Here is a 26,733-nt window from a genome sequence, read left to right as displayed (position 1 = left end):
GTTCTTTACATGTGTGTAATATGTTCTTTTCGCGAAACGGCTTTACGATGCAAGGTACCAACGCCTGTAGGAACCATACACAGTTTAGATGGGTTTGTTGACAATAATTGACGGTAACAATATATACTTTTATATAGAAAAATATGAAAAACCTCAACAACGAAAGGACAAGTAGACTAAGATGATATTATGACACTTTTGGATCAATCATCAAATTAAAGGATGAAAAAAGCTAACCATGTAGCGTACAAGCCGGATGTAACAATGTTAAAACAATTGATGCAAACAAGAGGACTCATCGATTTATAATCGTAAAATGCTTATATACAGTAGTAGTATATCAATATAAATACTAGTATAATATTTTGTGAATTTCTTTATCCTATAAAACTAAGTATAATTTACATATTCGATCAAATGTTTTTCTTCCATATTTTATACAGTATATCAAAGTGCAAGTCAATGAAAAGTCAAAACAAAAGAAATAAAAAAAGGGGGGAAAAAGGTGTACATATTAGTTAGAGTCTTAGGCTCTTAGGTTGAGACAGAATTTGTATTTGTGCTGCATATTTCCAACACAATCTGATAATTATTCCTTAAATCTATAATAAATAATTAAATAACAATAGTTGGACTTTGATTATGCTTTATGCACATCCAAACAAAGTTGATTATCTGGAACTTGGACCACTTATCCATTCGAAATTTCTAATAATAGCTTCTAGCTTAGAATTATTGTACTACGAGTATTTTTTTTTTCTTAGTTTCCTTTTTTTTTTGTATATTTTATTTATTTATTTATATATAAATGATGTATTGTACTTATTATTATTATTATTATTATTATTATTATTATTATTATTATCTATACTAATCTATTAAAAGGCGTTTCTAAGAACGTCCACGTGTCATGTAAACTCTCTTTATCACGCCACGTCCCCTACTCAACTATTCATTACGCCACGTGACTCTCCTTCCATTTGTTTTTCATTCCATGTCATGCATTCATCATAATAAAAAAATAAATTGTCCATAAGAATTGAACCCACAACCTCTAATTCTAGAATTTAGTATCTTACCACCAAACTATGAGGTTTTTTATGCAATTGAATACAAAATATTAATATGTAGCAAAAAACAATATGAACAACAAATTTTATTACAAGAAAATTAAATTATACATTATAACATATATTAATGTTCAATTCCATGTAATAATCCGGGGCATCGCCCAGGCCCAAAATCTAGTTTTTTTTTTTTTAAAAAAGCGAGCTAATGTAAGTACTTTATTTGCTTTAAATTTAATTTAAGTAAGCAAAGATGCACTACAAATGATTTTGTAGCTGATTTGACCGTTAATTGGTGAATAATTTGAGTAATTAATTAATTTATTTGATTGATTAACTGAGATAATGATGATTAAGATCAAAGTCCAACTATTAGTCTATTATTATCAAAGATCAAAGTCCCCAAATAAAGTTGATTGTCTGGGACATATGGTTTGAACTTTGAGCTGAACCTCCATTAAACAGGCCCAACCAAAGTAATTACTTCGTTTAAAATGGTCCAATGGTTGACTCTTCTCACCAAATCCAAGTCCACTTATTACATTGTTGAAATACTTGGTATGTTATTAATTTTAGTTCAGATGAAATCAAATTGGGATAATGAGAATTATGATATATATGGACTGTGCTTTCAATAAGTGGGTTTAATACATAATTCGTACTCTCCTCGTTTCTTAATTATATGCCTACTTATCTCTATTATGTGAATAACAAATGACAAAAATAAACATATAATTAAGGGATGGAGGGACTAATAATTTATTTGTTACGTTGTATGTTGATTTTGATAAGCAGGTATGAGTTAGTTTAATAAGAATCTATAGCCCCTTGTTAGGATATCATTGCAAATTTGCAACTAATGTTCCATAACCGTAAAATAATTGGTATGGTAACGGTTGGTATACATTCGATCATTTGATTATTAGGGCTAAACATTAATATTAATAAGTTTTTATGAAGTACGGTGCGTAATAAGTAAGCTATAAAGTTACTACTTACATGGCACATCGTATTTATTACTCTGCATATTATTGATTCCTTAAAAAACAGAATACGAGCTAGTTAACCGTTATATATCCCTAACTAGTACGTATATCTTCAAATCATAATATACATATAGTTCTACTCCTTTAGTTTCAGAATAAATGTTCCACTTTGACTAGCATATCTGTTAATGGAGGACATTGACCAATAATAAATTATATTATCAATAAACATAAATTATACTTTAATTTGTAAAAAGTTGATATTCTAACAGGTTCCCACACGACTATGGGCCCGTACACATTTACTGAATTGAATTGAACTGAACTGATTGGAGCTGAACAGAACTGAACCGAAGTGAGCTGAAATAAATATTTTATGAGAGAGGAAAATTAGGAGCTGAAATGAACTGATTAGAGCTGAACTATTAGAGCTTAGAGTTGAACTGAACTAATTAGAGCTGAACTGAAATGAATAGAAGTGAAATTAGGTAAATGTGAACAGGCCATAGATTTAGCTTTATGTATAAATAAAACACCTACAAAAATTAAAGTGGTGTTTATTATTAGTGCAAAATTCAAAATAGTATTTTTTTTTAATAAAAAAACAAGATCAGATCAGATCGAGGGAGTATCAAAAGAGGCCAGGATAGCACTTGTCAGGAGTGATATCTCATTTGATTCCATAAATCAAAAATGATTTTGAAATGAGTTTTCTAAAACCACCTTATACTATCTATACATAACATACGCCACTAATTAACTCTCACATCAAAATCTTAAGCTAATTAATAATAATCCTCAAACAATAAACACTAATATTATTATAGAAAATGGCAAGAGAAATGGTAGAACAACTCGAATTCGAAAGACAAATCATCTCCTACATCGTTGAAAACATTAACAATCTCTCTGAAGGGTCAAAAAATAACGAGCACCGCATGACGAAACATGTCTATACGGACCCCACAAATCACAATGTATTTTTTCAAAAATTCTAGATGCTTTATTGTCACTCAAAGGAAAACTATCTCTAGGATGCTTAGCACGCATACATACTTCACATCCTTTATTTAAACAAGCTTTATTACTAACTGTGGGAAGCAACTTAACTACCCTCTCAGAAGGATGACCCATACGACGATGCCACAACTCCAACTCTGAATTTGCAGCGCTCACATGATGCACCGAATCCATTTTGCTAAAGTAATACAATCCGTCTCTCCTAGTCCCCGTTCCAATCAGCTCCTTCGTGTGGTCCTGTATAGCACAAATATAAGGGTTAAATTGGACAGTACAATTAAGGTCATCGTTGAGTTGCGAAACAGAAATCAAGTTACAACTCAAATTAGGGACATAGAGTACTCCGGTGAGAGTAATCTTGTCCGATAAACAAACAGAGCCAATAAGAGACGACGACACCGTGTCTCCATTGGGCAAACCAACCGGACACTCGAAGCTTTTTGTGTCAAAAAGCCAATATTTTTCTCCAGTTACGTGATGTGTAGCTCCTGTATCAATAATCCAAGAGGTGTCATCAAACTTACCACTCAAACGATTATCAGAAATTGTAGCATTACCCATCAATCCCGTAATTGCCTTCCATTGTTCACTAGAGAATAAACGACCCGAAGCAAAAGAACTTGTATCCTCCGACTTCGAGCCACCACCCGAAACTGCATTAGCCTTCACCGGAGCACCCCGACCACGACTAGCTGCGGGTGGCCCCCCCTGGCTGCCAGCAGCACCCTCCGGCCAGCCATGTTTGTCATAACAGCGGTTTTCTTCATGGCCTCGTTTTTTACAGTAAGCACAAATTTTATCGGACCAACACTTCACGGTTTCATGACCCACTTTCTTACACTTGTCACACACTGGCAGCTGCCTGTCAGAACCACCGGCGCCACCTGCACGACCCCTCCCTGCAGCAGTTCGTACAGCGAACCCGAGAGCAGGAGCAGGATCCTCCTTTGTACGAGAAATCCCTCTAACATTCTCCTCCTGTGAAACCTGTTGGTATGCTCTGTTCAAAGAGGGCAAGGGATCTTGCAAGAGCAATGTAGAACGCAAAGCAGCATAATAATCAGAGTACAAACCGAGCAAAAATTGTTGGAGACGATCCCCATCACGCCGCTGTGCGTGTTGCTTCCCAACATTACAAGAGCACTTCCCACATTTACAAGAAATTAGGGGTTCCAATCTATCAAGTTCATCCCACAAAACCGCTAATTTACTATAATAAACCGCAACTGTCATGTTTTTCAATTGTTCACATCTATTAATTTCAAATTTAATCTGTTGAATTCTAGGGCCATTAACGAGACAAAAACGCTCATGTAAATCATCCCACAATTTCTTAGCATTATCATAATGTGAAAGCATAGATTTTACCTCGGGATCGATTGTGTTCATGAGCCAAGAAACTAACATACATTGAATTGTTACCCAATCATCCTTCGTACATGGCGGCTCGAAGGTGGTGATACTACCATCAAGGAAACCAAATTTCCGGCGAGAGCAAAGAGCAAGTCGCACGGCATGAGACCAATCGTGAAAATTGTCCAATTTTAGACGTTGTGAGGTGATGTAATCCCCGGGCCGATCTTGCGGTCCAAGGTAGAAAGGGGAGTTTGATTCAATTTTTGTAGGTGCCGGTGGAGGAGATGTGTCATCCCCGACGGCCATTATTGGTGTTTACAGAGAGAAAAAAAATCAAGGCTCCGATACCATGTAGAATTGTATAAACTTACGGCTTGACCTTTCATTAATTGGAGCAAAACATATATATACAATGCTAATTCCTAGAGATACCTTAATTAGGTTACTAGAAATTAGGAAACAATATGAAAGATAATACCAAATATTCCACAAAATATATCCCACAAAATATATCCTCAATACGATGCTTGTCGTGTCGCGACTCTCTCTTCGAATTTCAATGAAGCGGCCAACTCTAACGTTGTTTGGAATCGTTTTCTGCCGTCCGATTATCGTGAAATGATCTTACGGTCATCCAACATTGATGATGTTCATATGTTGGATACTCTCTCGAAGAAGGAACTCTTTATGTATCTCGCTGATAATTCTCTTCTCATCGACGAAGGATTGATGGTAATTTAATTAATTTTTTTTTTTTTTTTTTTTTTTTTTTTTTTTTTTTGTCGTTTTAATTTGGATTTTGATTTCTGATTTCTTTTTATCATTGAATTATTTAATTTTTTTTTTTTGCAAATCCTTTCTTTTAAAAATAATTGTTACATTTTGATGTAGAAATAGGTAGAAATAATGATGATTTGGCTTTCAAATGAAAAGAAGCAATTAAACTTGATAATTTTAAGCATAGGAATAAATGTTAATGCTGGTGGCTTACATAATTTAAAATATGGTACCTTAGGACGGTACAAAATTGTTCATATATTACAATTTATTACATAAGATTTCCGTGAGAAAAATAAAATAAAAATTTACATCTAGGTAGATCTAGTGAAGGGTTTATTTGTCACATGTTCCACCATTTCTAAAACTAGTATAGGGCTTATTTGTCACATGTTCCACCGTTTTAAAAACAAAAAATATAAGATAAATGTGATGTATGTACATTGAGTTTTCAATTAAATAATCTCTTACCAATTTAATAATCCTAAGTGTGAATCTAGTTATATAAGCACTCGATCTATGCATGGCTACATACTACATTAATATTTATGATGCAATATTTTTCTTTCCTACATGAGAATCATCTATCATTGTTAAATTTGATAGAAAAATTCAATACATTTTTATTTGTTGTAACTAACCAAAAATCCAAACTCTTGATTAGAGCTTTTCACTGGAAAAATCAACCGGCAAAAAGTGTTACACACTAGCTGCAAGGAAGCTAGACATAACATGGGGTGATACACCAACTTACTGGCAATGGCTTGCCCATTTGGAGCCTCAATCGAGGTTCGTTTCACTTGTATTCGATCTCTTTAATTTTAATTTAACGTTGATTGTTAATAATGAAACAACAACTTTATTCAATTGTATAACCCATAATAATGAAAAAGTTGTTGATTTATTTACGAAAATACCCATATGAGAAACAAATTTTGTTTATCAATATGAAAAACAGGAAATTTCCTGTTAATATTACATCATTTCACTAATAATTATGGTTGATCATGCTATTTCCTTATCTAATTAAATCATCAACAGGTTTGCTGAAGTAGCAAGGCTTGAATATGTATGGTGGTTAGAAATTAATGCGAGAATCACAACATCAATGTTATCTCCAAACACAAGGTATGGTGCATACCTTGTGTTCGACGTTACGAGTAACGTTTGGGAATTCTACGATCTTCCCATTGATGTCGCGGTTGAAACTTCTGGAGGCGAAGAAGTGGTGACCGGGAGGGTCTACTTAGACCCACGTCGTGCAGGTATATTTGACCGCGAGTATGATCTAGTTGCATCATTCGACGATGAAGGGCCAGAAGAGAATGTTAAGCTTCCAAACAAGAGGAAAGATGGGTGGCTTGAAGTCGAAATTGGTGAGTTTTTTACTAGAGAAGAAGATGAACGTGTGACGTTTTCGCTAATGGAGGTTAAGGCTGGGATTGCTAAAGGTGGTTTAGTTGTTGAAGGAATTGAGATTAGGCCAATAATCGAGTAATGGTTTATGTTAATCGAAAATAATGTACCAATGAACAGATGATACATTGGTTTCAATAATAATAATAATAATAATAATTCTGATAAACAATTTGCAAGTTGATTAGTTTTTAATTACATTTTGGTATTGTGCTTATATTACTTATATAGTTATGTATAATGCTCTCATGAAAAGTATAGAGGAACAAACATATCACATCAAGATCAAGCCAAAGTGAATTCTAGCTAATAAATTGACAACTAACAATACATATTAACTGTGATAATGGTTTGAACTTTGATCTTAACCTCCACTGAACAGGTCCAACCTAAGTAATTAGTTGATTACTTCGTTTATGGAGTCAAAATGGTCCAGTGGTTGACCCTTCTCACCAAATCATGGGAATTACTAACTACTACTCCCTCTGTCCCCGATTGATATAGTCACTTTTGAAGAAAAATCACGGGAATTAAGGAGAATTAAAGAAAGTACATTGAAAAAGTAAATTTACATTAGGTATGCAAAAAAGTAGAGAGAGAAAGTAATTAAGGTACATGGGAAAGTAAATTTACATTGGAAGGTTAAATTTGCACAAATATTTTTGCAAATGTTAGAGAATTTTTGTAAAAAAATAATACTCCGTATTAATGGTACTTGAAAAAAATCAAATGTGACTAACATTTTGGGTGCCCAAAAATGGCATAAGTGAATATCAATTGGGGACGGAGGGGGTAGTTATTAAGTACTAATTACTAATTATTAAGTATTAATTAATCAGTACTAGCTATTAATTATTAATTATTAATGACTAATTATTTATTACTAATTACTACTTATTACTCCCTCATTCCCCAAAACTTTGACCCTTTTGGTTTGATTTCGCGGTTATTAAGAAACTTAAATAAAAATAAATAAAAACATATTGGAAAGATAAATTTACATGGGGTTTGTAAAAAAGTAGAGAGATAAAGTATAAAAACATATAAAAAAAACAAAATTTTATATGGGGAAACTAATTTTATACAAATATTGTTGTAAATTGCTGGTGGGTATTTTAATGCAAATGGATCGATCATTTTGGGACTAAAATTAGGCCAAAAGGGTCGAAGTTTTGGGGACGGAGGGAGTAACTACTAATTATTAATTACCTATTACTGATTATTAATTGTTACTTATAAATCATTAATTATAAATTATAAATTATTAAATAATAATAAAGAAGTAATTTGTTTAATAAAAAAACAAAACCAAAAAGGTAATAAGATTAGCTTTTGTTTTTGGCAGAAAAGTCAATATTTCAGCTAGCTTAAAAAGCCATTTACCAAACATATATTTTGGCGGTTTCACCAAAAGAGAAAGCTTAAAGTCAAAAGCCAATAAAAAAGCTAGTCAAAAGCCATTTACCAAACAAGGCCAACATGCAAAATACTCCGTGGTAAATAAGTAGGTTTAATAGTGTATTTGTTATGTCATATGTTAATTTTTTAAAAGCAGATATGAGTTAGTTTAATATAAGTGTCTATAGCCACTTGTTAGATTATTATTCATAACATATAGCTTAATCTATATGATATAATTGCAACTAATGTTAGAGAGATACGTAAAATACTCTGTGATATATATTCATCCATAAAATAATTGATATGGTAAAGATTGGTATATATTGGTCAAGTATTCAAAATGACCGAGTTTAACTGTTACCTTTATTAGGGTTTACAACAAAAAAACCTAACTCTAAGTATTTATGTGTTTAGATCATAACGTATCTATATACATTTTAGAAGTATGTAATAAGTAAGCTATAAAGCTTCCTAAACTACATGACAAATTGTATTTATATTTTGTATATATATTGATTCCTTAAAAACTGGATACGAGTTAGGTTAACCGTAATCCCCAAACTAGTACATATGTTTTCGAATCATAATACACATAGTTCTACACTTCTAATCCTCCCTTTTTAAATAAATGCTCCACTTTAATTAACACATTTGCATATGCTTTCGTAAATATATAAATTATACACCGTAAAGATTTATGATATTGTAACAAGTACTCACATGACTATTTTTATGTATAAATAAAATACCAACAGCTGACAGTTAAAGTAGAGTTTGTAACTACTGTAAAATTCAAAATAGAGCATTTATTTTTAAAACAGACTGGATTAAATGGGTTGGCACTTGGCAAGAGTGATATCTCATCCAATCTCATCCAAATCAATAGAATCAAAATAAATCAAAAAGATTTTATTATTACCATTTATTAGGGTTCAAAACAAATACTTACACCCTAAGTTTACTTTGCCACCTTATACTCTCTATATAACATACACCACTAATAAACTCTCACACCAAATTCCTAAGCTAATAACAATCCTTAAAACAAATTAAACACTAATATCATTGAAAATGGCAAGAGAAATCATCGTTAGAAAAACTACTCGTATTAACAACCTTCCGGATGAATCCATTGCAACCGTGATTTCATTCACCACCCCTCGTGATGCTTGCCGCGTCGCGACGCTCTCTACGGCCTTCAGCGTCGTTGCTGACTCCAACATTGTCTGGAATCGCTTTCTGCCCTCCGATTATCGTGAAATTATCTTACGGGCATCCAACGTTGATCATCATGCTCTTCTGTTGGATAATGTCCCCAAGAAGGACCTCTTTATGTATCTTGCTGATAATCCTCTTCTCATTGACCATGGATTGATGGTAATTTTATTTTTTCGTCATTTGAAATTAATTTGAGTTTTGTTATTTTTTTACGTTGAATTTATTGAACAGGTTTTATAAATAATCCTTTCGTTTTAAAATAATTGATTCATTTTACTGTGTTGACGTAGAAATGATGATTTTGCTTTCATGAATTGACATGAAAAAAAATTATAAAAAAAAAAAACCAATTGGCCATGATACCTACATACTCTTTAATTAAGATAGACAATCCGTAATAATTTTAATCACAATCGTATGTTCAAATTAAATCGTATGCTCAACTTTGACGGTAGTTTTGAGTTTTGTATGGAAAAAAAAACTATTATCATATAATTTTTAGTGGCTTTTAATTATATTTTAGTGGTCAAATTATTGCATAGACAAGTATGTTAATATTGGTGGCTTACGTAATTCAAAGCACGGTATCCTAGAATTGTACAAAATACTATGTATATTATACTTTATTATATATGTTCCCGTTGAAAAATAAAATAAAATTTACATTTAGGTAGATCTAGTAAATGGCTTATATATATGTCACATGTTCCACCATTATTTCTAACAAAAAGAAAAATAAAATAAAAAATATACGAAGTGTAAGATGAATATGACGTTTATTGTGTTAAATCAATTATGCTCTTACGAATTTAATAATCCTAACTCCGCATCTAGTTATATATGCACTCAATGTATGAATCCCAATTTTATTTCCTCAATAATTGTGAAAGGATTATTTAGATTTCCGGCCTATTATCTGTAAGAAATTCCTAATAACTAAGAATCAGGTTTGAGATTCCTACTACTCGTATTTTTTACGGCATGTTGCATGTATTGAGAAACAAAGAAAGCATAAGACTTAATTAAAAGATACTTCGTATATATGACGCATTCTTTTGCACTGATGTCACACCAATAGTAGCTAAAAAGTTCATCGTTGCTTGTTAAATTTAATTGTTTGATGCATTATTTTTGTTGCTTGATTGACGAATGTAACAACCAAAAATCTGAACTCTTGATCATCAGACCGTTTCGCTGGAAAAATCAACTGGAAAAAAGTGTTGCACACTTTCTGCAAGGAAGCTACGCATATCATGGGCTGATTCAACAACTTACTGGCAATGGTGGCTAGCCGAGGATTTCTTGCCTAGATCGAGGTTCAATTCAATTCATTTGTAATTCCATCTCTTTAACGTTAGTGATCATGTTTGCCTTATTTTATGTTGTCAACAGGTTTGCTGAAGTAGCAAGGCTTCTATATGTTTGTTGGTTTGAAATAAAAGGGGAAATCAAAACATCGATGCTGTCACCAAACACCAAGTATGGTGCATACCTTGTGTTCCATGTTAGTAGCAGCGCATGGAATTTCTATGATTATCCCGTGGACGCTGTTATCGAAACTTCCGGAGGCCAAGTGGTGACCGGGAGGGTCTATTTAGACCCTCGTCGTGGAGGTATAGTCGACGAGGGTTATGAATTAGTTCCATTAGCTGGTGCTGAGGACCCAGAAGAGGGTGTTAACCTTCCGAAGCTGAGGGTTGATGAGTGGATTGAGGTTGAAATTGGGGAGTTTTTTACTGGGGATAAAGATGAACTTGTCACGTTTTCGCTAATGGAGATTTTAACTGGGGCTTTGAAAGGTGGTTTAGTTATTGAAGGAATTGAGATTAGGCCAGTGATTGAGTAATGGTTTTGAAATCCAAATTAATGTACCAATGAACAGATGATGCATTGGTTTCAATAATAATTCTGATAAACAATATGTAACTTGATTAGTTTTTAATTACTTTTTGCCTTTTTGGTATTGTGCTTTTAATCTTTTATTGCTTATATATATTGTTCTTAAGAAATATATAGAGGAACAAATAAATGGCATGCATAGGAACAAATTAAACCAAATAACCTCAATATTAATTTTATTCAGATCAAGACCAAGCTAGCTAGATTAAATTCTAGCTAATAATGTGCGTTAAAATCACGTGTTGAGTTTGAATATTTCTTGTATTAGTATTTAGCACACAAATAGTACAGGGAAAAACGAAACATGTATATATATACCAACTTATAATGTTGAAAGTTTGAACAAGAATGATGGATTAAATAATCAATGTTGTCATCGTGTTAAACATACTTAAATTAGACAAGCTAGTCTTTGATTACACTTTACACATTACAGAGTGAGTTTGAGAGTAAAGAAAATTATGCCTCTATCAATTTCTATTGCACCTGAGGATGAAGTTCTGATGAGATTTCATGCATTATTTCATCATTTAAACAAAGTATTAGAGAAAAATAAAAATAAAAAAGCAATCAGCTTTCTGATAGTTTCTAACTACAACAGCCAGCTGAATTAAGCTTCTTAATTATTAATACAAGAAATTACAATATGATTCTGTCTTAAAAGTCTATTTTTGTACATTCGATTGACATTTGAGTGGATGTCCACAACATAATCAAGCATAAAACTTCGTTCAAAAAAAAAAAAAAAAAAAAAAAAATTCAAGCATAAAACTGACCAAATATCTAGTACATATTTATGAAAAAATATACGACACTTGTATTATGAAATGATTTGTATGAAGAATATAACAAGCTAATTAATTTAATATTCTCATCAAATGGGAGTAAAAAAAAAAAAAAATAGAGAACAGAACAATTTTATTGTGTGTTTAAGCTAGCTAGCTCATTACTACTAGTTCTTTCTGTAATTGATTCGTGGAAAGGCACTTATAACTCTGTAGTCTTGAAATGAATGAAAAGATCATGTCTATATTCCTGTGCATTATTACTTTTATGTAATTTAAGTCAATTTGATGGAATAATGATCTTGCTAAACCTTCACAAGAGTTATATAAAGTCTCAAACTTTGTGGGATCAGAATATAATTGAAATGGCAGGGCATAGCAGTATGATGAATTTACTATTAATGGTTATAATACTGGCAACTATGTCTTTCACCACCAAAGCCCAACCTGCGCTCGCGCCAGCCTCATCATTGCCACCTGCTAAGGTGTTTAGTCTGGCATTGTTTTTTCTAAACATTTCCCAACCAGATTTACAACCAACTCCAAACACCGTGCCCTCACCACCATCTCCAACCATGGAACCACCTACAAATGATTCTGTTCCTCCACCACTAGGGGGAAACACTCCGCCATCAGTTCCGATCATCAATCCTACTTTATCACCACCTCCGCCCATGGAACCACCTGAAGATGATTTTCCTCCTCCATTAGGGGGGACCACTCCGCCATCAGTTCCTATGATCAATCCTACTCCACCACCTTCACAACCAAACAAAATACCACCCACGGATGGTGATCTGGCGGTCAATCCTCCACCAGATCAACCACCATCACCACCAGTTAACAAGGATACTACACCAATGCCACCATCAAAAGAGTAAATTTGTGCAGCCAGTTTTCTACTGATGTCCAGTTGTCCACTGTTCAATTTCTTTACCGGTGCTCTCAGGTCTCACCTTATCAGACCTATCATCTTCAGTATGTACTACTCATAGTATGTTTTCTGTGAATATTGTTAGCTTTGATGACCTGGTTTAATCAATTTCTTATTTTACAACACCCTGCTATTCATTTTTCTTCTGTTTCTAATTTTTCCAATACGTTACTGTGCCGATAATACAATGTGTAACCTTTTTCAAAAAGTAATTACTCATTATTACATCAGTCAACTTCATTATTATCTTTATTGGCCAGGCACTAAGCTAGAGTATAGTTCCACCAAAGTTAGAGCAAGATAACAATCCATGACATACATTACATGCACGATGAACAAATCAATGTTAATTTGTCTGCAGCTATTGTGAAAGAAAACTAATAAATTTTAGCAACACATAAAACTTAATGAGCCACATAAAACCCTTCTTAATCCCTTGTATGTACCATTATTAGTCAATCAAGAATCCAAACTTGTTTGTTTGGCTAAAATTACTTTTCATTTCCGACAAGTCCGTGGGATGGAAATGAGGGTCCAAAATGTGGTGCATTTTTCTGTTGTAACCTATAACCCCCCAGCCACATTATGTGCCCCGTCCACCACCTTCACCAAGTCCCGCACCATCAAAAATTTATACGCATAACACCAGACGACCCCACCATGAGCCTAAACAATTGCTCCATATGCAAAAGAAATTTAATCAAGTGGGTTGGAGGTGTGCAGCCGCGCAGCAGTGCCTATCTAAGCTATCAGGGTAAAGTTGCTTTTACATTTTGCTCTTATAACTTTTTGGTTATAGATTTCCCAACTCGTGTTCCTCATTTTGGTCCTATGTCCAACTGCATTTAATTAACTCAGGAGAAATAAAGTGTTATTGCCATGCAGTGAGGAAAATAAAAAAAAGAAGTAATGAGCAGTCAGTTTTCTGATATTTTCTAACTATAACAGCCTGAATTAAGCTTCTTAATTAATACAAGTAAGTCATTTACAATATGATTATTTCTTTAAAGTCTATTTTTTATACATTTATTCGATTGACATTTTAGTGGATGTCCACAACAACATATTCAGGCATATATTGACCAAATATATACAAATACATAAAGAAAATAATATGGCACTTGCATTGATATGAAAGAATGAAACTAACTAATGTAATATTCTCATCAAATGGGAGGAAAAAAAGAAAAAAAAAGGGAGCGATATAGTCCTTAATTATTGAGTTTTTAAGCTAGCTAGGTCAATACTACTAATTCTTTTCTTACTTGATTCGTGGAAAGGCACTTATAACTCTGCAGTTTCCAAGTCAAATGACTGAAAACATCATATCTATATTTCTGTACACAGCAATTTTGATGGATTAATGAATGACCTTGTTAAACCATAACAAGAATTATATATAGTCTCAAACTTTGTGGGATCAGCATATAATTGAAATGGCAGGGCATAGCAGCATGGTGAGTTTACTATTAATGGTTATAATATTGGCAACTATGGCTTTAACCAGCAAAGCCCAACCTCCGACGGCCATGGTGCCTGCCCTCGCGCCAGCCTCAGCATTGCCACCAGCTAAGGTGTTTAGTCTGGCATTACTTTTTCTTAACATTTCCCAGCCAGATTTAACTCCAACTCCACCAACGCCGGTGCCTCCTCCTCCTCCAACTCCAAGGTCGATGCCCCCTCCACCTCCATCGCCAACCATGGAACCACCTGAAGATGATTCCCCTCCTCCTTTAGAGAATCCATCATCATCAGATGGTATTATCAATGAAAACCCACCTTTAGAGGCTCCATCGCCGTCAGATGACTCGGATGGTAATATCAACGACAATCCACAACCATCTCCGCCCCTTCCACCGGATGAGGGGACTGATCCATTGCCAGATCCTACACTCGCTCCAAATCCACCACCATCACCGCCACCACCACCACCAACAGTTACTGATCCGGAAGAGGATGCTACACCGATGCCACCATCAGAAGAATAGATTCCTACAGCTCTGTTTTTTTCCCACACCTTATCTATCTGTATTGCTATTCATCTAGTCATTTTGCTCTGATCACTCGTCATGGTTCATCGCAACGTTTCTCCACTATTTGTATTATTTCCCATATGTTACTATATAAGACGTCGCGTGTACTAACATAATTTTTTGAGGTTAGGGCCATCTTTTTCATTAAACATCTCATTTAGAGATGGGGATTAACAAAGTTTCGGTGTCAAATCTATTAAAAAAAAATGTTGAACTGATAGAGTTTACAGCTCTTGGTTATTATATTCTAAATCAAGTGTGCACTACAAAATCATCTAACTAAATAGACTCCAGTAAAAAATCAATCATATTATACTTGCAAATTGTTAATTAAACGGAAAATTTAAAACAATTGGTAGCTTGTCCTGAAATTCTGATCAAACCTTCCATAACTCCATATTATAATGCCCTCACACAGTCACACACACCTGCTACGAAATTTCCAACCAATTCTGTATCTAAACATAACATAAGTCATTGTTTCTTCAAATTCATAAGATTCGTGGGTTGAAATTAAATAGGGTTCAAATTTGTGGTAAGTCTGCTTTTAGTAGCCATGCTAGCCAGTATAGCCTTGACTACAAAGTCCCAGTACCTCAAGATTGTAAACCGCCAACTAATACTCTCCCTACCAAATGGGTTAGTCCAGGAGCCAGTGTCAGAGACCCTCCCTAGGCGATCCACAGGGATGCTAAAGATTGTTGGTAGACGGCTAAGATCACGAGTGTTCACACCGCCAGCACCTAACCAAGCTCCAGGATACATTCAACGAGCGCCACCAACTCCCCCTCCTATCTACAGGTGACATTATTGGGGATTTTAAGGCTATCGTCTTCACTGTAATACAATCTTATCATCATCATTTTCTCCTAACATTTTCTGAAATTCCATGTATTTCATCATTTAGAGTGAATTAAACTGTATTCGTGAAGAGAAAGCACTTATGACATGCAGTGAGAAATAAAAAAAAAAATGAAGAGCAATCAGCTTTCTAATGTACTGTAGTGCGTTTGGCGTTTCTACCAATAACTGCATGGTTAAACTTCTTAAGTAATACTATCAGTCATTGTTTCTTATTACTATGATGGATGATGAAATTCCCAAGAAATGTTGATGAATTTATCATAACACTTATTTGAAATATTACCCTCCAGAACATAAGTATTTAGTTATTTACATAATTTTTGAGCTTAGGAACACCTACTTTTTTATTGAACGTTTCATTTAGAGAAAAAAAGTGTTGAACTGACTGAGTTTACAGCTCTTGCTTATTATATTCTAAATCAAGTGGACACAACAACACAATTAATTAAATAGACTCCAGAAAAATTCAATAACACTATACTTGTTTGTAAAATTGAAAACTAAAACAAATAAAGAATTGGTAACTTACCCTGAAATTATGATTTAACTTTCCCTATCTCCATATTATGAACCCTGACACACCTGCTACAAATTTTCAACCAATTCTGTTTCTTAAATATCAAGACCTTGTTTCTTCATTGGATTAGTGGGTTGAAACTAAATGGGGATCAAAATTATGTCAAGTATGCTTTTAATAGCCTTGTTAGCCAGTATAGCCTTGACTACAAAGTACCTTGAGATTGCAAACGGCAGACTAATACTCTCCCTACCAAATGGGTTTGTCCAGAACCCAGTGTCAGAGACCCTCCCTAGACGACCCACAAGGATGCTAGAGACTGTTAGCAGACGGCGAAGACCACCAGTTGGCACACCGCCACCACCACAGAGGGCTCCAGGACAAATGCAACAAGCGCCACCACCTCCTCTTATCTACAGGTGACATTATTGGGGATTTTAAGGCTATCATCTTCATGGTAATACAATCTTATCATTATTTTCTCCTAAGATTTTCTGAAATTCACCATCAACTCCAGTAGGCGATTCTGACGTTGAGACATTCAACGACCATCCCCACCTAAGGATGTTTAGGGAACCACCAGACTATGATCCTACACTGAAGCCTAAACCAGAAGAATAGATTTATCATTCCTATTTTTTTCTCTGTTTTGCACTACTCATAGTATGTTTCCTGTGTTTATATCTCTGATAATATGTCAGTTTAGATGGCCTGGCTAAATCAGCTTGTTTTATTTTAATTTCCTACACCCTATCTGTATTATTGCTACTCAATCGTTCATTTTGCTCTAATCACTGATCATGATCCATTGCTACGCTTTTCTTCTCTCTGTATTTTCCAATATATTACTCATTCAACTTCATTATCATTAGTGGTCAAGCAATAAGTAAGAGTTTCATTATCACAAAGGTAACAGCAAGATGACATAAATCATGCACAGCGAACAAATCAATAATAGTAAAGTTTAGCAGGCATTGGATGTACCATTATTAGTTAAACACAATTCACCAATTTCTTAATAAGCCTAAAATCATTACCATTTCCGCCAAGTTTGTGGGTAGGACATGAGAATATGTGATGTGTTTCCTGTTTGCAGTGTTGCTAGTTTTAATGGCATCAACTGTAACCCTTCAGCCACAAAAATGTGTCCGGTTCACTGCCTTTACCTAGTCCTGCTGTGTCAAAAATTGGCATAACAACGAAAGTGCAATGGTTTTTGCCTTTTTAAGACAGATATAGTCCAATATTAGCTCTGCTCAGGGGTTGGAGGGGTGCAAGCGCGGTGCAATATCAGTGCAGCAGCATCTAGATCAAGGTCCCGTCAAAAAAATAATTCAAAGAGCACTCAACTTTCAAATAGTTTCTAACTATAACAGCCTGGATTAAACTACTTCCTAATTAATACTTCGTATAAAACATTTGCAATGTGGTTATTTCATACAAGTCTATGTTCGTGATTCAATTGACATTTGAGTGAATGTGTACAACAGCATAATCAGGCGTAAACTGACCAAATATATATATGAAGAAAAAATGGCACTTGCATTATGATATGAAGCTAATTTATGTAATATTCTCATCAAATGGGAGTATAAAAAACAAATTATAGAGCAATATAATGTTAAATTATTGAGTTTTTAAGCTAGCTAGCTCAATACTACTAATTCTTTTCTTACTTAATTCGTGGAAAGGCACTAATAACTCAGCAATTTCCACTAAAATGAATGAAAAGATCTTGTGTATATTTCTGTACATAATTATTTTATGTAATTTAAGGAAATTTTGATGGAATAATGAATGACCTTGTTAAACCATACCTAGAGTTATATAAAGTCTCAAACTTTGTGAGATCAGAATATAATTGAAATGGCAGGGCATAGTAGTATGGTGAGTTTACTATTAATGGTTATAATGCTGGCAAGTAGGGCTTTCACCACCAAATCCCAACCTCAGATGGCCACGCCACCTGCGCTTGCGCCAGCCTCAGTATAGCCACCTGCTAAGGTGTTTAGTCTGGCATTGTTTTTTCTTAGCATTTCCCAACCAGATCTACCACCAACTCCTAGCACGGTGCCTCCTCCGTCACTGATCATGGAGTCACCCGAAGATGATATCACTCCTCCAGCACCATTAGGGAGGACAAATCCTACACCAGTTCCTATGATCGATGACAATGATCCACCTGAAGATGATTCCACTCCTTCAGCACCATTAGGGGTGACAAATCCAACGCCAGTTCCTATGATCGATGACAATGATCCACCTGAAGATGATTCCCCTCCTCCTTTAGGTATGACCATTCCATCTTCAGATGGTGATATCGATTACATACCACAAGAATTTCCAGGGGATCCACCTACAGGTGAGCCCCTTCCACCGGAAGATGAGACTGATCCATCATCAGATCCTACACTTGCTCCTAATCCACCACCATCACCAGTTACTGATCCAAAAAATGATGCTACACCGATGCCACCATCTGATCCACCGTCAGATCCTACACTTGCTCCTAATCCACCACCACCACCATCACCATCACCACCAATTACTGATCCAAAAGATGATGCTACACCGAGGCCACCATCTAATCCACCGTCAGATCCTACACTTGCTCCTAATCCACCACCATCACCAGTTACTGATCCAAAAGATGATGCTACACCGATGCCACCATCTAATCCATCGTCAGATCCTACACTTGCTCCAAATCCACCACCACCACCAGTTACTGATCCAAAAGAGGATGCTATACCGATGCCACCATCAGAAGAATAGATTCCCTTAGCTGAGTTTTCTATTGTATTCTACTAAACAGTTTCTTTATCAGGGTTATCAAGTCTCAACCTACTACCCTCGTACCCTCGTAGTATGTTTCCTGTGTACATAGCTCCGTGAATGGGTCAGTTTTATGGCCTGGGTTAATCAGGGTTTTCGCACAATATATCTATCTGTATTGCTATTCATTTGGTCATTTGGCTCTGATCACTTGTCATGGTTCATCGTAACATTTCTCTACTATTAAACTCCTGCTTATTTGTTCAACTTCATTATATTTAGTGGCCAGGCACTTTTCCCCTCCCTATTGATCTTAGGGGCATTTTTTTTTTCCAATTAAACATCTCACTTAGTGACAGTGATTAAAGTAGTTTGAGCGTCTAATCTGAGTACTCCGTATTAAACAAAAGTATTTTAGTGTTGAACTAAGTTTATAAATCAAGTGGGTACAACTGTACAACAACAAAATTAATTAAATAAAGAGAAAATCCAAGTTGATATCGGTGATAAACTTGAATTGTTTATCTCATGGCAATTTGGTAATAAAATTGCATTGATGTGCGTGTCTAGGCAATAAAAAAATGCTAGAAGATAATATTATACGGAGAATATATTTGTACTTTGTAACGTGGAAGACTAAAACAATGGGTAGAATGTCCTTAAATTCTGATTAAACTTCCATATTCCGTATTATAATAGCCTCACATTACCTGCTACGAAATTTTCAACAAACTCTGTTATTAATCATAAGTCCTTTCTTCATATCATAAGTTTTTTTAGAGTTGAATTTAAATGGGGTTCAATTACATGGTAAGTCTGCTGTTAGTAGCCATGCTACCCTGTATGGTCTTGACTACAAAGTCCCAGTACCTTGAGACAGCAAACGGCCGACTAATACTCTCCCTACCAAATGGGTTAGTCCATCAACCAATTTCAGAGATCCTCCCTAGACGACCAACAAGGGGACTTAAGATTCTTGGCAGACGGCGAAGACCACCAGTCAGCGCACCACCACCACCTCAGAAAGCTCCAGTACGCAATTTTGTACTACCAAATCCTCCCCCTCCTCCTATCTACAGGTGAATTATTGGGGATTCTAAGGCTATCATCTTCATGGTAATACAATCTTATCATCATTTGCTCCGAGATTTCCTGAAATTCAGTGTATCTAGTTCAGCACATCTCATACAGTCATATGTTGCATACCCCCTTTTCTTTTGTCTATTACTTTTGATCGATCATTCAAAGCTACGCCCATCCTCGAAGATTTCAAGGGAAGAGAAGCCATCTGCAATAACTGCAAGTGCTCCTTCTGGCGTACATACCTATGTATCGGGGGACTAGGGGAAGCCTGTACTATCTCTGAACATCTGAAAAAGTTTGTCTACTTCTACTATAATTGACAAAAATTGTGATTCACATTAGCAAGTCAGCCAAACAACTTCATCTGTATTCCTATTTTGATTACAATATCGTGTAATGGTGTAATCCTTATTTTGGTTTTTTCTTACTGTAAATTCTATACTGCTAAATTTCTACCATTCCGTGTATCTGTTTGGGTGTCAAACAACTTCCCATTTTCCATAGCATTTCAGTATAGCACAACAAACCTGATGAGTTTGATTACTTCAGGTTTCAGGTATTGCTGTTCCTGAAAATCTGGTTGATTTGCATTAAGCCGTACTTTCACAGTTTCAAAGATTCCCTCTGTCCCAGGTTCCAAATATAATAGGCTAAACCTAACTTTAAGGTCAAACCTTGTCAACTTCATAATATATTATTTTTCATTTAACAACTTCAAACATTATTGTTGATCGATACCTATAAACTAATTTAATAATCTAGGCAATAAATCAAGTATAAGAGTTATAAATCCCTGTTGTTAGTCTTACCAGCAAGGTCAGATGTGAGTCAATCCCATAGGGAAGGGTCAGTAATTAAAATTACGTAAGCTCAGCATAGCCTTATTCCCGAAATAACAAAACTTCTCAACTATAAGCCGGTTTTAGAACTTTACTGCTACCCCTTTCCCTAAACTTAAGCATTTTCTGATAATATAGGCAAAGGATTCATGGCATTGACATTGCCAGTAAATACCTGATCCAATGCATGTTTTTCTCGTCTTCTCTAAGGATTTATCTATTAGTCAAACAGCAAACATCACAGTACCCGCTTGGTATAAGGTCACAGGGGAGTTGTATACAGTTTTAATCTCTTGAAACCTGTTTGGAGGAAAATACTTTTACGTAGTATTAAATACTAGACAATGTTATCATTCAATTGCATATCATCTCCATGACTCTATAAGATTTATCCACTTAAGCAGGGGATGATACCGAGTAGATAGTAAAATTTCTTATTTACAATGATAGCTTAACAAAGGTGTTGATTTGAATGGTTTCTGGCAATTTCCTATGGAACATAAGTATTTATGTAAACATAAAAAAATATATAAAAAATAAAATAATAATAAAAAAAATAAATAAAAAAAAAATCGATAGGAAATTACGAGTTAATTTTGAGCTTAGGGGCATTTTTTTCCAATTAAACATCTCGCTTAGTGACAGTGATTAAAGTAATTTGTGGTCAAATCTATTAAACAAAGAAATCTAAGTTTTTAGCTGACCAAGTTTACATCTCTCGCTTATTAAATTAAAAATCAAGTGGGTAGCATGTCCTTAAAGTCTGATCAAACCTTACGTAGTTCCCTATTATAATGGCTTCACATACCTGCTATGAAAATTTCAACCATTTCTGTTTCTAATCAAAAGTCCTTGTTTCTTCATGTCATAAGTTTTTGAGGGTTGAAATTAAATGGGGTTCAAAAACATGGTAAGTCTGCTGTTAGTAGCCATGCTAGCCAGTATGGTCTTGGTCTCGACTACAAAGTCTCAGTACCTTGAGATTGTAAATGGTCAACTAATACTCTCCCTACCAAATGGGTTAGTCCACCAACCAGTTTCAGAGACCCTCCCTAGACGATCAGTAAGGGTGCTAAGGATTCTTGGCAGACGGCGAAGACCACCAGTCCGCGCACCACCACCACCTCAGCGAGCTCCAATACACACTTTTTTAGCACCACCAACTCCTCCCCCTCCCCCTTACCCTTACCCTCCCCCTCCTATCTACAGGTGACAATATTGGGGACTATAAGGTTATCATTTTCATGGTAATACAATCTAATCATCATCTTCTCCAAGATTTTCTGAAATTCACTTTATCTAGTTCAGTACATCTCACATACTCATATGTTGCATATCTCCTTTACTTTTGTCTATCACTTTTGATCTATCATTCAAAGTCGCAGCCACCCACAAAGTTTTCAAGGGAAGAAAAGCTATTGGCAATATTGCCATACATAACAGTGAGTGCTCCTGGTGTATGCACATACCTTTGTAACAGGGGACTGGGGGTAGCCTGTACTATCTCTGAAATCTGAAAAAGTTCGTCTACTTTTACTATAACTGACATAAATTGTGATTCGCATCAGCAACTCATAGTATGAAGTGGACAAAATTTCTAGACCGAAGGGCTATAGGTTTTACATGTAATTCTTGTCTTCCCCCCCTGATTTATTTCAGTAAAGTAACTTCATTCGTATTCCTATTTTGATTACATACATTATCATGTAATTGTGTAATTCTTATTTTGGTTATTTTCTTACTGTAAATTTTATACTGCTAAATGTCTGTCATTCTATGTACTCACCAGTTTTGGTGTGAAACAACTTCCCATATTCATAGCAGTATACCACAGCAAAACTAATGAGTTTGATTACTTCAAGTATTGCTGTTCCTGAAAATCTCATTGATTTTCATGAAGCCATACTTTCATAGCTCCAAAGATTCCCTCTGTCACAAGTCCTCAATATAATAGGATAAATCTAACTTTTAAGGTCAAACCTTATCAACTTCATAATATATTCTTTTCATTTAACAACTTCAAGCATTATTGTTGACAATACCTATAAACTATTCCAAAATAATCTAGGCATAGATTTATTGAGATCAATCTAAAATCTGATAATGTTATTACTCTCTCTTGGTAGGCTTAGCAATTAGGTCAGATGTGAGTCAATCCCATAGGGAAGGATCAGTAATTAAAAAAAAAAAAAAAAAAAAAAAGGTGAGTTTCACTTAGCCTTATTCCCTAAATAATAATACTTCTCAAGTAAAAGCCGGTTTTAGAACTCTATTTGGCTACTCCTTTCCCTAAACCCAAGCACTTTTTGATAAAATAGGCAAAGGATGCATGGCATTGGCATTACCAGGAAATACCTGATTAAATTCATGTTCTTCTAGGATTTATCCATAAGTCAAATAGCAAACGTCACACCACCACTTGGATAAGGTCACAGGGGAGTCATATACAGTTTTAATCTCTTGGATGAGAGGTTCTATGTGATTATTTATGATGGATCCACTTCTTAAAATTTCTGTTTTTCATGTTTACTATTCGAGAAGTTTACAAAAGGGGCAAGAAAAATAAACTAAGAAAAACATATCACGAGACTATGAGAGTAAATGTGTTATGTGTCAAGGTTTTACTTTTATAAAAGCCACTCCCAACATTCGGGTGTAGATTCATTGATTTTGTACATATATTGAGTGTATCATTACAATGGTGAAACAAGTACATATTTCCCAAACCTTTAAGCAGATAAAGAGAAAGCATGAAAGTTTGTTCATGGCATCTTTTATCTACCAACTCAATCAACATACTTAGCATTCTAGAAACACCAAAACTCAAAATACATGTGTACAATGCTACACCATGGAAACAAAGGAGAATTTGAGCAACTAAGCAACCAGCTTTTAGAGTTCAGGTAAGGTTGAGAACAGCTAACCTGATTCTAAGCAAATCTTGTTGCTGACTGATGAAGACATGCATGATAGACAAGGAAAGTTTTCACTTCACAAATGGTACTCCGGACGGGACACTTTGAGCATATTCTTCATACTCATCATCAAAGAACTGTCTCAAGAAAAACTCTTCATAGGGTATGCGTCCAGCAAAGAACTTCCAAACTACCACTGCAAATGCTAGGGTACAAATGGGATTTAACAGCATAATCTGAGTGCCAACTGACCAGATGAAAAAGCCGCAATAACCTGGATGCCTCACAAATCCATAAATTCCGTGAGTTACTAGTCTGTGTTGCTCCTCATGGTGGACTTTAATCAGATGCGTAAAGGCATGACCAGCTGTTACCATTGCCACTTTTCGTATTATTTCCCCAAAGACAACCATGCCAAGGCCTGAGTTGCTTATCCACCAATATTCTTTCAGTCCAGGAAGGAAGGTGATCTCAAGCCAGTACTCAAGCAACGAGCATATCATTGCCACAATGTAATTTTTGCTTATCAAAAGAGATTTCAGAGTCACATTTGATCTCCCATGAATGTAAACAGCTAAAAAATACTCCGAAACATGAAAAAAACCTATAGCCACTATAAATTGAGATAATTGTCTGCAAGCAGTACTGCTGAAGAGTTCAGTCATTTCTTGACGAGAAGATAGTGAAGTAATATAAGCCAATCAGGACCCTTGTCAGAAGATTCAGACCTACTTATTCAACCACGTCAATGCATTAGCATTGTTGATTATCTCAGATCTGGGACACACTGGTAGAGATATGATACCAAGACAAAGAGTCGAGTCTGCATTTCATCCCCGCCTCATACCTTGAAAACAAAAAAAAAAAAAAAAAATGATTCTCGTTAGGATTCCCACCCCATGTGCTCCATAACACAACTAAGCTCACCAGATGTAGTATACACATAAAGGCAACAATAACATGAATATATAAAAGCCTCCTACTTTAGGTAAACCTCAAGCATTCATAATCAGCAGCACTTTGAGCATAACCATAAGAAACTGCGTGATGATAAGAAATAACCTAACAAAGTAAACATTAGGAGGATAGGAAAAGACTGTCTATAAGACACAATCAAAGCAACAGATCATTCATCAATGTAAAGATACTTCCAGGAAGGGTTTCTAAAAATGAATCAAATCTCTTCTCACTCTACTGTAGAAGGGATTTGTGTAATTGTAAAAGGCAACCATTAACCCTACTAACATACGATACAACAAAGCCATATACTGGAATGCTCTTATGTTAAGCAAAAGCACCAGTCATATACAGATAACAAAACCAAGTGATCCCAAAAGAAAAATGCAAGTAAAAAATGGTGGTGAATAGTTAGTCTTGATAACGATGACCAACTCAAAAGCAGTTAGGGAAGAGATCTTCTCTTAATTATCATTTGTGAATATTCACTAATATTTATCTCATTTAACAGCTTGTATGTATATCCTCTTAGCTTGTTATTATCTTTTGTAAACCTAGGTTACAGTACTTCTTAGGTGTATAAATACACGTTAAACTTAATGAGAATACTATCAATTATCTTATAAGTCTTTCATCCCATACAATCTTCAATCACATTTTCCTAAAAACCTAATGCTAGCTTAAACATAACACCAATATCACTAATATCAACACAAGATAAACGGTTTGGAAAGCCAAATCATGATTCATGAAACTCACTATAACAATTTCTTACATTGTACTCTATATCATATTTTGCTCATTTCCATTCCATCCTATCTATCATACAACTTACCGGCTAATTTTCCACCTACGGCGCAACTAGCTTAGTTGGTTAAAATCTACTGGTAGTAGTACCCATAGACCTAAAATTAATTCTCGTTACATCATTTTTCCTTTTGCAGCTATCTCCACACCTTAAATAAATCAAAAGAACTCGAATTACAAAATTTCACAACAAACTAATTCAAATTTCCAATAGACCCAAAATAATGGATCAAAATTCAATTTAAGAAACTACTAATCCTTAAAGTTACATTCTTTCAGTAATTCAATGTACAACAATAAATCTAAGTACCCTTCTGCAATCATAATCATAATGAATAAAGAAGACAATCTATAAATGCAGATTATAAATAATATTCAAATTGTTAGTTTCAAGAATGTAAATTAATCAACAAAAATGAACAACATTATACAGTTTATAAAAAAAAATGATTTTTGGTGAAAGAACCTGAAGAGTGTGATAGCAGAAGATGAATCGGAGGAGAGCCACTGAGTCAGATTCCCGAGTGCAGCCGAGTCGATTTGACTCACTGAAAACCGGCTAAAATAATGTTTGGTTTTATTTATTTTTTTTCCTTTTTTTTCATTAGGATTTAGGACAATAGGCCCATATAAAGAAAAGAGCCAACGGTCCATATAAAGGCCCATATTGTAATGGCAAGGAAAAGGCCCATATGTTACAGTTTCTACCAAAAAAAAAAAAAAAAAAAATCCATAATCTAAGGGTTAAAGTCACTCGTAGCGTAGAAGCAATAAATTTGAAATCTTATGATAAAATTACACATTGATGTGTTTGTTAATTTTTGGTTTTCTCAAAGTCATAGCTTAGAAGCAAGAAATTTTCTAAGAGTGATTGCTTAAAATAGATGTTTTTGCTTAAAAATCATCGTTTGATATAAAATACGGAGTAGTACATAATGCAAAGTAAGCCAAGTATATGTACGATGTATAAAAAGTGTCTATATATGTGCAATGTTGTTGACAAAATCCAAATTTAAAACAAGCTTAATCCATTTACGAGTATGTGTTTAAAGATCAGCAACATAATTTAAAGCATGGAATAGGT

General features: G+C 34.8%; 7 protein-coding genes across 9 annotated transcripts; 5 read left to right on the top strand and 2 right to left on the bottom strand.

Annotated features, from left to right (window-relative positions):
• Positions 1-2,950: 2,950 nt before the first annotated feature.
• On the bottom strand, positions 2,951-4,462 carry LOC110736809. The gene has a single exon (XM_021917127.1). The coding sequence runs from the start codon at positions 4,460-4,462 to the stop codon at positions 2,951-2,953; it is 1,512 nt and encodes a 503-aa protein (XP_021772819.1).
• Positions 4,463-4,588: 126 nt separating this feature from the next.
• On the top strand, positions 4,589-6,780 carry LOC110736801 (putative F-box protein PP2-B12). The gene is made up of 4 exons (XM_021917117.1): positions 4,589-4,600; positions 4,901-5,161; positions 5,871-5,995; positions 6,248-6,780. Exons 1-4 carry the CDS (start codon positions 4,589-4,591, stop codon positions 6,702-6,704), a joined length of 855 nt encoding a protein of 284 aa, XP_021772809.1. The 3' UTR covers positions 6,705-6,780.
• Positions 6,781-10,362: 3,582 nt separating this feature from the next.
• Positions 10,363-11,186, top strand: LOC110737588 (F-box protein PP2-B13-like). The gene is made up of 2 exons (XM_021917927.1): positions 10,363-10,557; positions 10,634-11,186. The coding sequence occupies exon 2, from the start codon at positions 10,701-10,703 to the stop codon at positions 11,085-11,087; it is 387 nt and encodes a 128-aa protein (XP_021773619.1). The 5' UTR covers positions 10,363-10,557; positions 10,634-10,700; the 3' UTR covers positions 11,088-11,186.
• A 1,104-nt stretch (positions 11,187-12,290) lies between these two features.
• LOC110736792 (proline-rich receptor-like protein kinase PERK8) lies at positions 12,291-12,806 on the top strand. The gene has a single exon (XM_021917104.1). The coding sequence runs from the start codon at positions 12,291-12,293 to the stop codon at positions 12,804-12,806; it is 516 nt and encodes a 171-aa protein (XP_021772796.1).
• A 1,489-nt stretch (positions 12,807-14,295) lies between these two features.
• Positions 14,296-14,847, top strand: LOC110736785 (circumsporozoite protein-like). Its single transcript, XM_021917093.1, has one exon. The coding sequence runs from the start codon at positions 14,296-14,298 to the stop codon at positions 14,845-14,847; it is 552 nt and encodes a 183-aa protein (XP_021772785.1).
• A 1,570-nt stretch (positions 14,848-16,417) lies between these two features.
• LOC110736777 (vegetative cell wall protein gp1-like) lies at positions 16,418-19,048 on the top strand. Its single transcript, XM_021917081.1, has 2 exons — positions 16,418-16,692; positions 18,307-19,048. Exons 1-2 carry the CDS (start codon positions 16,418-16,420, stop codon positions 19,046-19,048), a joined length of 1,017 nt encoding a protein of 338 aa, XP_021772773.1.
• Positions 17,493-26,368, bottom strand: LOC110738183 (protein-S-isoprenylcysteine O-methyltransferase A-like). Of its 3 annotated transcripts, none has more exons than XR_002514573.1 (3): positions 26,116-26,368; positions 23,895-24,732; positions 17,493-17,578 (listed from the first exon to the last, which is right to left on the bottom strand). XR_002514573.1 is itself a non-coding variant. In XM_021918557.1 (2 exons), the coding sequence occupies exon 2, from the start codon at positions 24,548-24,550 to the stop codon at positions 23,957-23,959; it is 594 nt and encodes a 197-aa protein (XP_021774249.1). In that variant the 5' UTR covers positions 24,551-24,732; positions 26,116-26,366; the 3' UTR covers positions 23,580-23,956. The 3 variants fall into 3 exon arrangements, 1 of the variants encoding a protein (XP_021774249.1); XR_002514574.1 differs by lacking the exon at positions 17,493-17,578 and adding an exon at positions 19,570-20,200; XM_021918557.1 differs by lacking the exon at positions 17,493-17,578 and having other exon boundaries at positions 23,580-24,732; positions 26,116-26,366.
• Between the last annotated feature and the right edge of the window lie 365 nt (positions 26,369-26,733).

The sequence above is a fragment of the Chenopodium quinoa genome, unplaced genomic scaffold (assembly GCF_001683475.1).
Source record: "Chenopodium quinoa cultivar QQ74 unplaced genomic scaffold, ASM168347v1, whole genome shotgun sequence".
Lineage (NCBI taxonomy): Eukaryota > Viridiplantae > Streptophyta > Magnoliopsida > Caryophyllales > Amaranthaceae > Chenopodium > Chenopodium quinoa.
The sequence above is the reverse complement of the archived record's forward strand: the minus strand, read 5'-3'. Positions and strand labels throughout refer to the sequence as shown.